Source organism: Primulina eburnea, chromosome 4 (assembly GCF_022965805.1).
Source record: "Primulina eburnea isolate SZY01 chromosome 4, ASM2296580v1, whole genome shotgun sequence".
In the NCBI taxonomy this organism is placed as follows: domain Eukaryota; kingdom Viridiplantae; phylum Streptophyta; class Magnoliopsida; order Lamiales; family Gesneriaceae; genus Primulina; species Primulina eburnea.
Window position 1 is genome coordinate 36,732,986 of NC_133104.1, and position 16,612 is coordinate 36,749,597.

The 16,612-nt window shown below is 30.4% G+C and overlaps 1 protein-coding gene across 1 annotated transcript; it reads left to right on the top strand.

Annotated features, from left to right (window-relative positions):
- Positions 1 to 4,856: 4,856 nt before the first annotated feature.
- LOC140831051 (putative axial regulator YABBY 2) lies at positions 4,857 to 12,157 on the top strand. Its single transcript, XM_073194763.1, has 6 exons — positions 4,857 to 5,178; positions 6,651 to 6,779; positions 7,717 to 7,837; positions 11,099 to 11,147; positions 11,313 to 11,388; positions 11,910 to 12,157. The coding sequence occupies exons 1-6, from the start codon at positions 5,110 to 5,112 to the stop codon at positions 12,021 to 12,023; spliced, it is 558 nt and encodes a 185-aa protein (XP_073050864.1). The 5' UTR covers positions 4,857 to 5,109; the 3' UTR covers positions 12,024 to 12,157.
- Positions 12,158 to 16,612: the final 4,455 nt, after the last annotated feature.

Genomic DNA, 16,612 nt, shown 5'->3' on the forward strand with positions numbered 1-16,612 from the left:
TTTCCCGGTTGGAAAGATTACTGTTTGGTTTATAAAAATATTAGTTGAAGGAGTTAAATTTTTCAGAAATATTATTGGACTTGGAGTTCAATAAATATATATAAAATAGTGATATCAGTCTACTATATTTTGCATTAAAAATTTGATAGGATCGATTATGAGGGGGTAATCGTTGAGCTACAATAGCTCGGTTCTTGAAATATTGAACACCGATGAATTAAATCGAGTTTGGTGTTCAAACCAAGCGGAAAATACTCGAAATAATCCTTCGTAGAAACCGAATAAATATTTTGTAAACCATTTAAAATATATGCACGTTGAATGAGTTAAAATATTCAGTTGAAGCATTTTATCAAACACTTGGTGTACAATATTTTGGTATTTGAAGAACACATAATGCTTCAACAATGCATCTTTAAAACTATGGAAATCATAAGTAAATGCAATAAATAAATAGACACGAATTTGTTTATGGATGTTCGGAGATTTCAAACACTGCTACGTCACCCCTTCTTCCCCTTGGGAAGGATCCACTAGAAGACTTTGATTTATACAACTCATTGTACAAACCCATTCAGCTAGGACTTACCCACTGCCTAAAACTGAACTCCTAGCACTCAAGATTGTAGGCAGCACCTCACAATCAGCATATTGTTTAATGTCTCATATGCAAAGACTACAAACACAATGTTTTACGTCTTTGTGTAAAGACTCACTCAACTAAACTTTTCAGCTCAAACTCTCTGTATATATGTGAGTGATTGTGTGTGAGGAATTTATCAGTTACAGTGTACATCTCAAATGTTTCCTCACACAAGGGCTTGTGCTCTCAACTAGCTGATATATTCATGCTAAGTGCCCATGCTTTGAATCCACTTCCAAAGCTCTTGTTTGATCTTCAAGATGTTGTATTTATAAGCTCCAACACTGATATATACGTTAGACACAAGAATATGACCGTTGGGAATGTTTCTGTACTGTTTCAGGAAGTGCAACGGTCAAATTCGTCTTGCTGGAAAATTTCCCGACTGGTCAACTCTGGTCAACTCAACTGGTCAATCAGTTCAACTGGTTCAGTTGGTCTGGTTCAGTTCAACTGGTTCAGTTGGACTGGTTCAACTGGTCTGGTTCAGTTCAACTGGTTCATTTCAGCTGGTCTGGTTCAACTGGTCTGATTCAGTTCAGCTGGTCTGGTTCAACTGGTCTTCAGCTGGTCTGGTTCAGTTCAACTGGTTCAGTTGGTTGATCAACTGGTCAGCAGCTGGTTCAGTTTCAGCTGGTGTGCTGAAATCAGTCTAGCTGATTTCAGTTTGTGCAGAACCAGTAGCTTCATCGTTATTTATCAGCATCGTAAGCTTCGATTCAGACTTTGACTTATAAGAATTATTTGTAGATCTTTGTCTTATCTTTCCAACGCATACTGAATCGCTTTGTTTCGATAACCGAGCTGAGAGATATGACCAAAATACCACAGCTGCTCAAAGCCAACTGATTGCTGTTTTCGTGCAATCAGTTCGTCACTTCAGCGATCAGTTAGCCCTTGATAACATCCGATTTTGCCCAACTGACGTGAAATACGATTTGTTCCAAATTGAGTTTTCTAATCACTCCAATTCGCGGATTGTCATTTGGATCATCCAGTTGAGAGATATCTTCAAAACACCGAAGCTCGCCAGAAATTTAGTTTGTGCAAAATTCAGTTTCAGCTTGCTTCTTGTGTTTGCAACTTCACACTTGAGTAAATATGTTAGAAACACAATAACAAGTTTTGTTAACATCAAAATCAAGATTGCGAACTTGAAAAGTTCCAACAAAATTAAAATTAAAATATTAAATATTATTTGTTTTTATTTTACTGCATTTTTTAATAAAAGTTTGTAAAAGAACAAAATTGGGAGGGGAAAAAAAAAGAAATTAAGGGGGCAAGTGGTTACCACCTCAACCCATCAAAACAAAATCTAAAGGGACGATGGTTTGTGTTTTTAAAACCGGATCGAACCAGAGCGAACTGGTCGATTCGACCGGAAACCGGTCATGAGTCCAGTCCTAAACAATCTTATAAACCATTTTTATGGTCAAAATGGTCAGAACCAGTTCAAAACCAATCCAACCAATTCACTCATTTTTTTTATTCTTTTTAAATATGATTTCTTTTTTCTCTATAACATTTTATTTCTTATATCCAAAATTTAAAATATTATTATTTCATATGATTATTTGGATTTAGAACTTTATTAAAAAATACTATTTAAGTAATATTACACATTATTTGATTTATTTTTTAAAAAAATACATATATATATATTTATATTTGATTATATGTATGTTGTTTATATTTTAAACATGGATAAATATATCTTTTTTATCATTTATATACAGATTTAATATCTTTATAATTTAAAATATATTATCTACTATATTATATTATTATTTTATATAATATAACAATTAAATCGGGCGATGACAACTAAACCACCACCCTCCGTCTCTGATTTCCACTTAAAACTATAAAACATGCATGGATCAAATTTACCTTAATCTAAGAAATAATAGAAGCATTGCCTTTTAAATTACTTTATGGCGACGACACAATTGAAAATGTGTGTAAAAACAATCATGTGCATGCTGTCAAGTCCTTACAATTCTTTTGAAGTTGTGTCTAATCTGTCATGTCTGCAAATTTTTCCATATTTGACATATTATGGGACTTTTTTATGATTATTTAAATAAAAAAGTACATTCGTCTTTTGTCTTACAGGTGAAACTATGCTTAAATAATAAAGGTAGAAATTCGTGTGACACGGTTTCATGGACCGTATTTTGTGAGACGAATATTTGGGTCATCTATGAAAAAAGCTAAGGGTATTACTTTTTAATGTGAATATCGGTAGAGTTGGCTCTCTCACAGATAAAGATTCGTGAAATCGTCTCACAAGAGATATATTGAATAATAAACACACATCATTATATATAAATTATATATATATATATAATTTAAACATCTTACATCATATGTTATATAGTTTCAATTTAAAAAAAAAATTGTCATTCAATACTATATAATAACTATAAATTACTTTAAAATAAATAATCAAATTACTAATATCAATATATTTTATATTAATTCTACATGTTACGAATGCGAAAATAGATAGAGTGTATTTAATCAAATGAATGATGATTTGATGAATTATAGCCCATTGTCTATGTAAAGAAATAAATATTTTTAACATTTATATTGAAGCTACTGTACAAAAATTTCAAAATACGAAACTTGAAAATACTAATTGTAAAATCTATGTCCTCATTTCACTTATTTATACTGATATGATTGGATCTTGACTCCAAATGTTAACGAAAACAAAGAATTTCACGAATTTTTTGATAAAATGACAAATAATAAATCTCACGATCATATTTTACTAATTAAAATCTGGCTTCGATCTATTTTTTTTAAAAAAAAATGTCTGAACAATTTTCGAATATTATAAAAACACGACAATTTAAAATATAATTCAAAAATTAAAATAAAAAGGCTACATCTACCGGCTAAATCGCCCCCCTCGTCCGCTACACACACACACACAATTATGCCAATGTGTGTGTGCCTACACATAAAAAAGCCAATGACTCCCCACCCACTGATTCTCTCAATCATAATGGCACACTCTTCCCCCACACATTCACTCAATTTCCAAAAATTATTAAAAACCCATTTCCTTTCAATATCTTCAAATCTTTTATCTATAATTGTATAAATTCCATTTTCACAATTTTATGATTTTAAATATACCATAATCTTGAAAATAATTCAGCTACACTCATATTTGGGATTTAATTAGGTATTTAACATTTCTTTGATCCATGAACTGATCAATTTTTTAAAACGTTATCTTACGTAAAATGACGGAGACGAATAAGAAAAAATATATATGTATATATATAAAAACTAACCCTATATGTTTTCCATAAAATTATAAAAATAAGGAGTAGGTCCCTTGTGAGACGGTCTCACGAATCTTTATCTGTGAGACGGATCAACCCTACCGATATTCACAATAAAAACTAATACTCGTAGCATAAAAAGTAATATTTTTTCATAGATGACCCAAATAAGTAGGGGTGAGCAAGATTTCGGTTAAACCGAATTAACCGACATAACCGAGCCAATTCGGAAATTCGGTTCGGTTATTTCGGAAATTCGGTTTTTAAATTAAAAAAATCCAGTTATATCGATTAATTCAGTTCGGTTATTGTTTTCAAAATTTTTAAATAGATTAACCGAATTAACCGATATAATAAATACTATTATTTAATAAATTTTTATTATTTATCAATTTTATATATATTATAATTTTTACTTTTAAAATCAATATAATATGAATTAATTCTGTTCAAACAAAATTTATACATTTGTGATATGTGTGATTTTATATTTTTATGCATTTGTGTAGATTGTAGTATTCAAGAAAAATATATATATAATTAAAGTTAAATCACAATTTTTTTAAAAAAAACTAATCGGTTAATTTGGTAACCGACCGAATTAACCGATTTTAATTCGGTTCGGTTTTCTTCGGTTATGAAAAATAATTCGGTCGGTTCGGTTATGACAAAATATTTCGGATCGGTTCGGTTATGGCTAATTCGGTTCGGTCAGTACCGACCGACCGAATACTCACCCCTACAAATAAGAGATCCATCTTATAAAATACGACCCGTGAGACCGTCGCACACAAGTTTTTGCCAAATAAAAAAAAAATGAAATACCACATGGAATAAAAGAACATACTAACTTCAATTTAAATCAAGTTTCATTAGGAAACTTAAATTCTTTTTCTTCACACAACATATATTGTTATGTTATATCACTGTTGCCAACCTAGATATTATTATCCCCTTCTCTCTTTCTCTCTTCTCCTTACAATTTCACTGCCTTTTTCTCTTGTTTCTGCACCTTGTCTTCAAGCTGAAGCAAAGCCCTTTGATTCCACAAATTTATTGATTCATAGCTCTGGATTTGTTTTCTTGTTCAAATCTAGCTCACCACTATATAAATCACCTTGAATCTTTAGGCTTTTCTCGTTGATCTTCGTGGATCCAGCTAATATGTCACAGGAAACTATCTCCGAACGTGTTTGTTACGTTCAGTGCAACTTCTGCAACACCATTCTAGCGGTATTATTGTATTACTCAATTGATCTTTCAAATTTTGAAGATTTTCGAGATCCTATTTAACTAGGGCATATGTGATCGCGATAAAGTCTTTAAATTTTTTTTTACTGTTTTTTCATTAAATTTTTCCTTACGCATCGAGCTGTATATGATAATCTAGAGCTAGCAAATGAAATATATATATATATATATATATATATATATATATATATATATATATATATATATATATATATATATATATATAATTTCAATAAAAGTACTACATCACCGGAGATTAAGAATCGTGGCCGGTTTGGTATATATCTTTCTTGTGATATGGTGATGCTTCATATTGGGTTTTTTTTTTTGGGTGATAAAAATTTTCAAGAATCTGCAAGATAAAGTTGAAGTTCATATTTTGGACAGAAAGAGCTGGAGATTTTACAATAATATGATATGTCAAATTGAAGATTTAGTTGTAATTATGATGAGTAAAACCCTAATGATCTCTTTTCTTTTTAGGGCTCCCCATTAAATATTTTTGTGTCCAATCTGAAATTATTATTATTTTTTTACCCTGAAACTTTCAACTGCATCGCTACATGAGTATAAAGCAACTATAATCTTGATACATATATATATATATAACTGAATCATTACACACATATTTGTGTGTCGGTGAGTGAAAAATGGATGCATTATATGTCTGATCGAATTCTGCTGTGAGATCTCACTTTGATTTAACCCAAAGAATTCTCTCCCAGATCTGCCAGAAGAAACTCATCGCATAGAAAAGTGATTCCTTTTCTTTTTTTCCAGATTTTTTTTAAGCAACCCATGTTTTCCAACATTTGTTCTCAAGTGAGAAGTTTCATCAATGGATATTATTTACACACACAAATTTCATTTTTAATTAGTTCCTCGGATAATTGAGTGCTTTCATTGGAAATTCGAGTACTTTTTTTTTCCGCTGTTTGTTCTGAAAAATCCATCCAGTTACTGTATCATCATTATTGATCACGTTCCAGTAACAAAATTAATTTTGAGTTTTTATTGAAAAATAAATAAATAAATAAATAAAAGAAATTTCATGATCAATCAAGTTTCTTGGCCATAGTGCTTGATGAATTCCGTTCCAGTCACGTCGTTTTCTTCTCTTCTCAAACACAAAAAATAAAAAAAAAATTGATTCATCAATTAAGCAGTGATGCATGGTGGTGTCAGAGACCTGTCACAAAAAGTCAGTAGCACTGAAACGAAAGAGAGATTTGAGGGCTTCTTTTCACACAATTGGGAGATCATCCCTCTTCGGTTTTCCTGCCCGTATTCTCAGCCATATTAGTCTCCAGTAAAAAAAAAAACAAAACAAAACAAGATTCAAATATTTACCCTCTGTTAAAGAAATTAAACTCAAGTCAAATCCACATGCATTTGAATCAATCGAAACCCATTATATTCCAACTAATCCCTCTCAAGAATTATATCGTTTTCAGGTCAGCGTCCCGTTCAGCATGTTCACCGTTGCGACGGTGAGATGCGGGCATTGCGCAAATTTGCTGTCTGTCAATATGGGGGGAGCTTCGCTTCATCAGTCTCATGTTCATATGATTCAAGATTTCCAGGTTTTCTTCTTCTCTGTCTCTTCTTCTTTTTTTTTTTTTTTTTTGCAACAAATTAATTCACTTCACTGTTTCAGATTCTTCTGTCATCTACGTACAGTGTTTTCTTGTTACCATAAACTTTGCGAATCAAATAAGACTGGAATTAAATTAACGTTGCTGTGTGTGTTTCAGCGTCAGAAACAACCGTTTTTGTTAGCTGATCTTCCATATTAATCAAATAGAAATTTGCATAAATTTTTTTAAGGTTTTTGATCAAAATTAAAATGTGCTTCAAATCATTTTTGAAATTAAACGATTTTTTAATAATAATTACGATAAATTCAAATAATATCATTTTTTTTATTAGATGTTTGAGTCAAATTTGGGAGAAAAAAGCAAAAAAAAAAAAAAAATCATAAATGAAGAATATTGTTTGACCGAGAGTATATATTAAATTGTACATCCTATTACATTTTATCATCCTTTTAACTTGTTCGATCGATTTAAGTTGATGTGGCACGAATAATATTCTATCCGTACATATTCTCTTTCTTATTTGTTAATACATTTTTTTCTGTTAATTAGTGAAAAATTTTAAAAAATATTTATCTTATTATGTTTTTGGGTTTAGTCACGTGTAAATTTAGTTTTAGTCAAATAAATTAATGTTCGATTTTAGTTTCAATGTTTTTTCATTGCAGTGCTAAGAGATAGCGTCATGTTAGCTCACAGGAAAAAAAATTTTGAAAAGATGACCAACTTATTGTACTAAACAAAATTTTGACAAATTATAGGATAAAAAAAACGAAAACATGCCGATTTATATGACGATTTTAATAATTTTCCTAGTTATTTATATTTATATTTAAATTACATAGATAACTTGATATTATAAAAAATATTAAATAGAATCGTGTGTGCTAATTACATCTTATAACTTGTTGAAACTTGAAACCAGCTTCAGAAACAACACTTAATGAATGAAACTGCTCTTAAAGACAACGGCTCATCTTCAAAGTGGAACAAAACCGGATCATTTCCCACTGAGTATGAACAACCTAAGATGGCTCCGATTCGACGTAAGTTGGTTATGTTCTTCATTCCCCAACCCCAATACTGGATCTGCTTATCGTCTTGATTCTCACTCTTATCTAAGGATGGAAAGTAAGGGTGAGTGTTTGATGAAACACTCACTAAGAGAAGACCGATCGAATATATATATATATATATTTGAAACTGAAACTCAACAGAGCTGAAACTTAAATTTTTTCTTGCAGATATTTAATAACAAGCATAAACATACACTGAAAGTCCTCTAATTTCCTTACTGATATCAGTTAGAACAATGGTTTTTTAACGTAGCAGGGTTAGAACATCGACCATCACCCAAACACATCAAAGTCAAAATAAACAAAATTCGGAATTTTCTTTCCACTTAGATTTCAAATGTTAGCATTGCTTCTTGATCTTAAACTTGCCTCCACATTTCAGAATATATATTTCAAAATATTCACGTATATTAAAACGCATGATACGATTAAAACAGTAAGTCCACATATATATATATATATATGAATTCTTTAAGTAATATCAGTAGTTTTGAATTTGTTTGGAGTGCGAGAATTCCTTCAGCAGCTTGCTGCCACCAGCTAAAATTTTCAAGCTTTTTGAGTGTGTCTTCCCATGGATTTCAGATCGTATATTATATATACAACGGTGAAAAATCTTGAGAGTTACATCCCCAATATTTGCCATAAACCTCTAATGAAAACCTATTATATATCAGTCGTTATATATCACTCTTTACTTGGTTGTTACACTCAATTACTTGACAATTAGAAGCTGATGGAGGTGCATCGAGGCCAGTTTGTATAGGTTTGACCGAATCTTCAAACAAATAATAATCAATATACAGCTAGCCAATGGCCCTCTAATTATGGGCAGGAAGAAAAAAGAGGAGATAGTGTTTCCTCCCTTTTAAATTGGAAATATACCTTGATTCAACACAAAAACTCTCGTGATAGTATACGACAGATCTCTTATCTAGGTTATTGTTGGGTGCAATAATTGTCCATGTTTGGTAGAGTGATCGAATCATGGTGCTTGAGCTGCTGTGCGATTTAAAAGATTTGAGTTGCACCATTACCACCAGCTATAGCTTTTGGTAAAGCGGCAAGCGCTTGGTCTTACAATTCGTATCAGAACCAAGGTCACGGGTTCGATTTCCATTGATTGCAAGGAGTGCAATTACTGGGAGGGAGATTGTTGTGCACAATAATTATCCGTGTTTGGTAAAGCGATCGAACCGTGGTGCTTGAGCTGCTGTGCGGTTTAAAATATTTGAGTTGCACCATTACCACAAACTATAGCTTTTGGTAAAGCGGTAAGCACTCGGTTCTACAGTTACTCATAAAAAAATTACTTTTAATGCCAAAAATTTTAATTTTTTATTGTAAATACTGACAGAGTTGAATCGTAAAAAAAAATCTTTGAAATTTTCTCACGAGAGACTTACTTCTCCATCAGCATAGTTGTCCCTAATCTCCAAATGACAACTTTGTCATCAAGTAAAATCTTGATGGGTTTTGTGAGAAAAGTGCTAAAAAAGAGCACCTGACTTTTTTTGCTTCATTTATGACCTGCTACGATGGCGACTTTACATTCTAGTACAACTCATTTTTATATTAAAAATTATAAAGAAATCAAGAAGAAAACGTCTTTATTCATAAATGATAATTAAACATGTTAGTCGTTTTTTTATATATTCGAAATAAACATTAATCATTATATATATTTAAATAGTTTGATTTACGTTTATTTTTTCGGTTAATAGTATATTATACTTGTTTTTTTTAATATAAAAAATCTAATAATTTAAGTTGTGGATTTTTCTTTTGCGTTCAAATTGTAGGCAGTAATTGTTTAAAGCATTGTTTGGCACATGAAATAAGGGCGAGATTGATAAATAATCTTCATTATCTCATGTTTGGTACCTTTTAAAAAGCTCATGACATTGATAAATAAATTTTGAGAAGGATAAAACAGTAAACATCCTTCGTAAGAGGTGTGATAATTTTAATGTAATAATAAAATATATTACAAATGACTTAATTACCCCCAATTTAAATGCATTTAAGTTAATGTTAAATGTTTACTAAATACATACATATATACAAATATATAGATATATATATATACACACACAAATATATTTATATATATATATATATATATATATATATACACACACACACATGTATATATATGTGTGTGTGTATATAAATATATATATATAACATAATTTAAGCATTGAGATATGCAATTACAAGATCTTGATAACAATGAAATATAAGTTTTTGTGATATGGTTAATTTTTTCATTACAATTCAACATATAAATTTAGACACTCTTGTTAAAATCATACCAAACATCCAACATATTAACTTATCATTATATTTATCCTTGATTTATCCTTATACTATATATCCATTACTATCATATCCTATGTACCAAACTGTACCTAAATATATTATCTGCATTATATATAATAGAATTGACAAAAACTTGTGTGAGACGGTCTCACGGGTCGTGTTTGTGAGACGGATCTCTTATTTGGGTCACCCATGAAAAAGTATTACTTTTTATGCTAAAAGTATCACTTTTTATTGTAAATATGGGTAGGGTTGACCCGTCTCACAGATTATGATCCGTGAGACGCTCTCACATGAGACTCACTCAATAGAATTTGAGACGCGGATATTAAAGGCTTCACTAGTAACTTAATTTATTAAAAAATTAAAACTCAAAAACTATTAAAATATTAAGTTAAATAAAAATATTAACAATGTTGTGTAACATAGTGCTCTCGGGTCGTCCGAGTTAATGAAATAATTTAATATTTAGATAATAGTCAGGAGTTCGATTCTGTTTACGAACACCTTCTTGGACGAGTTTATTACACAAAACTTGCCTAATGTGTTTCATCTGTTTAACGCGTTTTACATGTTATTGCACTAGTATGATGTTTTAGAGTGTGCACAGAAAGATAGCGATCATAGGTACTCGTGTTATAAAAAAAATATTATTATTTTTGTTACTATCATTAATAGTAAATATGGGGTCAATTTTCTGCCGATTTAGCTACAAATTAATGTTAGCTGTGAAACTAAATTAATTTCATCTAAAAGTTTTAAGAACATTCGATTTTTCATATTTCACATACATGGTCGTTTCAATATTGTTATAGTGTCATTTTTTTGTTATTTATTATAGCAATTATGATAATATAAAATATTTATTAATTTTCTTAATTAATTTCTACGGTCATGATTTCTTCACAGCCCCAGAGAAAAGACAACGCGTTCCTTCGGCGTATAATCGCTTCATAAAGTAAGTTCTAATCAGGATCATTAATGTTTAACAAATAATTTTTATAAATTATTTGTAAATTTCCCATTTCCTCAAATTTCAATTAAAATAATTAAACTCTAGCTTTTTATAATATAGTTTCCCTTCAAATTTATTAATAAAAATTATATTTCGTGATATTTATAGAGAGGAGATTCAGAGGATAAAAGCTAGCAATCCTGAGATTAGCCATCGCGAAGCTTTTAGCACAGCTGCGAAAAATGTAAGTAATATTTTATCTAATCTTTTTCATAAATTCGAATTAAACTTTGTTTTAAAATGATATTTTTCCCATTTTTATTTTAACTGAATGAATATTCATGTTTATAATCAATTAAGAAAGGTAAATTTTGTGATTAATTTTTGTTAAAAAAAATTTTATCGCCGAGGCAAAGTGAGATTTGGATCTTCTACTGTGTTGAAAATATAGCATTTGGCGCTGTGCATTTTTTACACGAGATAATCGCGTGATCATCTTATGGACATCACATCATATGAGATAAATTTAAAAAGTTGTCAGTGTAAAAAGTGTGCTGTGTTTTCAACACAGTCGATGATTCAAATCCGGCAAAACGTTAAAAAAGACACGGGATCTTGATTTTTGCCAAACGGACAGGTATAAAATCTAACATTCACAGCTTTATTTATTTTCTTGGTTTCAAGTGTTGTCTGGTGCACAAACATCAACACAAGTAGCGGACAAATTATTTTACTTATTTATGAATTAATTATTAATATTTGCAGTGGGCACATTTTCCTCGGTTTAATTTTGGACTGAAGCTGGAGAGCAACACACAAGCAAAGCTGGACCATGCAGGAGAAACTCAAGGGACTCAAAAATCTCTTGGTCTCTACTAAGATTTTTAAACATTGGAAATAATGGGCAAATCTACCAATATTTTTAAATTTCTTCCGAAAATTTCAAAATCTGTGGCATTAAATGACTAAGAAATCTGGTTTTCGATGATGCAAATCGGTGTGATTTTGTCGATCATGACAACAAATTTCACTGATTTTTTTTTCTGTAAACTTTTGACCCTTTTTTATTAACTAAACTTTTTTTAAAAAAATCAACTGATTATTTTCACTTGTTTAAAAATAAAAAAAGGGACTTGGTACATTTCTTGAAATTCTGGGGTTTCATTTAAAAAGGTGCATCGGTCACCCTTAAAAAAATATAAGTAATATTTTCTAATATGTTGAAGAAATTTCAGAAGTGAGTTATGGCTGTTTCCCTTGTGATTTGGCATGAATCCCTTCTTTGAGTATATATCATGACGTGTTTATTGTACAATTAATTGTACCACAATTACAGAATTTTAGAGTGAATTAAATAAATGTTGGTTGTTTTTTGGAATTTCAAGCACCTTAGATTATTTTATTGATGTCCGTCAAATGATTTATTTATAGTCTAACATATTTCTTTAAATTAAATACGAGATACGTCTCATATTTAAAAGAAAGTAAATCAAAAATAATATTTGGATTAAGATTATGAATATCTTGATATTTGATTTACCATATCTTAGATAAATATCATCAAAATGTTCCAATTTTAGTGTTTATATGTGATGGTTAGAAAACATTTATAAATACCGAATTATGAGATCGGTTAGGATCAATGAAGATGTTTAGAGAGGGGGTGAATCACCTCACAAAATTTTCTTGTTAATCTTTGTCGTTTCGTTGTCTTTGCTTAAAAAAAATACTCAATAATAACAATTTTAACTAAAACCGTGGTTAAAAAGTAAAAGACAACGGTTTTTTTTTTTTTTTTGTAAAACCGTTGTCTTTTAAATGTTGTGTATTCATTATTTTCTTGTAGTGACCATGGTGAAAATCAGTAAACCACGAGCAATAGATCGACAAAGTAAAATGCAATTAAAACTAAATCACACAGTAATTGTTTATGGAAGTTTGAAGGATAAAACTCTTCCACGTCTCCCCATATTATGATTCCAGAAGGGTTTTACTAAAGGACTTTGGTTTTACAACTCTTGTAAACACTCACTTCGTTGAAACTTATACACTGCTTACTGAAACTCTTAGCAACAACTTTTCTTCAAAAAACAAGATTTAAACAGAAAGACTCATCTTTTCAGTTACAAAACTCAAACAAAAATACAGTATAATCTTGAAAAAATTGTGAGTAAGGTTCAACACAGATGATATCTGAAATAGATCTGATATGTCTTTATGTGTATACTTGATATAACATTTTATAGATGATTTTCAACATTCAGATTTGAATGACTGTAATTCAGTCGTACGAAAACCATAACATAAATAGTATTGAATGTCACATGCCATTTGTCGTGTTTAAAAAATGATAAAAAAAAATCCTTCAACATCGACATTCAACACCCAAAATATGTTTGTTTGTATTATCTGAACATTTAGATTTGCTGATAAAATGTCTTCAATAGTTAAGGAAAAAAATCCGAGGTAATACAGTCGTTAGTTGTGAGGGCGTTGTGCTCATGATTAAAATTTAATTATCAAGCAACCATGATTTATTAACATAAAAATAAAAAAAAAATTCAATTTGGACTTACAGAAATTTCGGCATGACCTCTCACAAGTAGAAAATCCCAAAAATTTCAACAACACAATAACATTTATATACTCGAAAATAGAGTCCAATAGATCAAAGAGAATACCAATTGCATGCAGAACTGGCTAGACTTGATTACACCAAATAAAATCTAACACTAAAGTATACAAACATACAAATACGCGTGGCATCTCCGAGGAAAATGACTCAATACATAGTATAAATATCTGGGGACAATAATTACAATACGACTCGACTCACTGTGCTCAACTGGTAGATGCTATGCTAGCTATATCAGAACAACATGTATAACCTATTATGAAATTACCGAACAAACCTCGGCAACCTCTAGTGACAGAAGTCAAACTCTAGTATGAAGATCAAATAAATTACATCATATATAAATGACATATAATGTAATAAATGCAATGCATGTAGGTTACGAAATAATCTCGGATATCAAATTAAATCCAATGAATCTATAACAACAATTTTTACCATATGTGTAAGGGGTGCGACATATCAAATATGCCCTTGGCCCTACACATCTGCGTCAAGGGCGACGGTCTATAGAATTGCTCGGCTTTTCCGCTAATCATCAGAGGTGTGACACTAACATACCCTTGGCTATGATGTCTAAATAACTCATCCAAGAGTACACATAAATCTCGGAAACAACTGAGTCATGACTCAATATGAATGTGTGCTCAACCATGTATATAAATCCACGTATTATTCAAATATAATTTATGTTTTGTTTTATGAAATTACAAATAATCCTAAAATGCATTCCAATAACACAAAGAGTACATAATCACACAATTCACATAAAATAAGTCAATTCACATTAATTAAATTACACTTCGCTATAGACGTTGTTTTAAATTAATCCGTACCTTAGCCAAAAACTTACAATATGACAATAATTATTTATGGGCTTCCTGACTAATCCAAACTTATGGCAAAAATCATTATTTCACATTAACTTATATTATTATTCGATAATCCAATACTTTAGCCATAATTCTAAAATCACTCTTCAGGCTTATAAAAAATTTCAACTCTTCGCAAAGTCCAAATTATCCATTTATTTAACCTACTAAACCAAAATTACTCGATAATATTCAAGGTGAAATTCGGAAATCACAATCCAACGAAATTTGAAATTTTCGATAATGTCTTAATAAATTCCGAAATTAGCATTTAATATTTCCAATCCATTAGATATCCAACACTCAATTTATTCAAATCCTAAAAATTCGAAATCCGGTCTTCTTTCTTTTCACTTCAAACAAGAGGTAAAAAAAAAGCAAAATACAAAAAAAAGGGAATGAATAGCGCTGAAATTCTGAAATAATTCTTCGAATAATTTCTGAAATTTAGAATATACCTCCAATAAGCTCAATGAATCACTTATAATCAATAACACAATAAATAAATATATAAATAAATAAATAAATAAATAAATATATATATATATATATATATATATATATATATATATATATATATATATATATATATATATATATATATATATTATCATCGAACCAAATATCAAACCCAAATAAAAATTCGAAACCCTATAATTTGGATATAACTTCAGTTGATTCCATTAATAATGGAGCTAAATTCGACCTCTACACACTCTAAGGAAGAAGAAATCATAGAAGGTAGAAGCTGAAAATTCGAGCGTATGCTCGTGTGCAACAACTAGACATAAAATAGAGTTGTGCAGACGACTCAGTTCTCGCTCCTCGGACCGAAATCCAAGAAGTAACCACTTGGGCTAGCTCAACGAGCTCCATAGACCTGCTTTTGGTCGCTCTGGTTAAGTCGATGCTACTAAGAGAGCACTGCCTCCACATGATTTGGATGAACAAGATTCACACACATATGTGATTTTAAAAAATTAGTGGACCTCGTGTATGTGTGACTAAATTTGAGCCTTGATTCTATCATATGGGTAGTGCCCCTACATATAGGATGAAATCAACCGACTTCTCTGCTTCTACCGTCTTTTTTTTTTATTCTTTTATTTTAGTATTTGGGTTGGGCTTTAGAGTAATTGGGCTTGAAGAAATTGGGCTCTCATATCAGTACTTATTCAGTAGACAGACGAAGTTACATTTAATTCAGTGAAGACTGTCATCGCGAGTTTGGTAAGACCATATTCAGATCTTTTGGAATATGGGTGCTGAAATTGTTTGTTTGCTGAATTTTATCAACTTGAGTTTTTGTACAAACCCTCCCAGTGAAATATAAAAAATACACACTTCTCCCCTGTGAAAATTATATAGATATTTTAAACCTTAGCTTCTTATAAAAGTTGCACGAAGATCTCTTACACCAAATAAAATTTGGCGAGCTGAAGTATTTTGATATCCTATAGAGAAGTTGTAAAAATGATCAGAGGGCAAAACAGATAAAAAAAAAGTAATTTTTTATAAGTCATATTTTAGGCCCGTTAGACTAGTTCAGATGTTATCTACGCAATATTTTGTTATCTAATTTTAGTCTATCTTTATTTTTAAAAATAATTCACTTAGGGAGATAAATTTTTAAGAAAATGTTGACCAGATCTATTTCCCTAAATATTCATGATAAATACTCGTATTTTGTTATCTAATTATAGTCGATCATTATTTATAAAAAAAATGACTTTCTGCCATATATTTCAAATATATTTAGAGAGATATTTTTTTTAAAGAAAATATTGAGTGGGTCTATTTTCTTAAATATACCCGATAAACACAAAACCACTGGACAACTAGAAGCGCGACTACGAGTTGGTTGGGCCTTTGCCCGAATCCTAAAGCCTGTGTAGTAGACCAAAGATTTGGGTTGGGCCTTCTATTAGCCCAACAGCTTTGTGATCTTTTCTTGATCGATC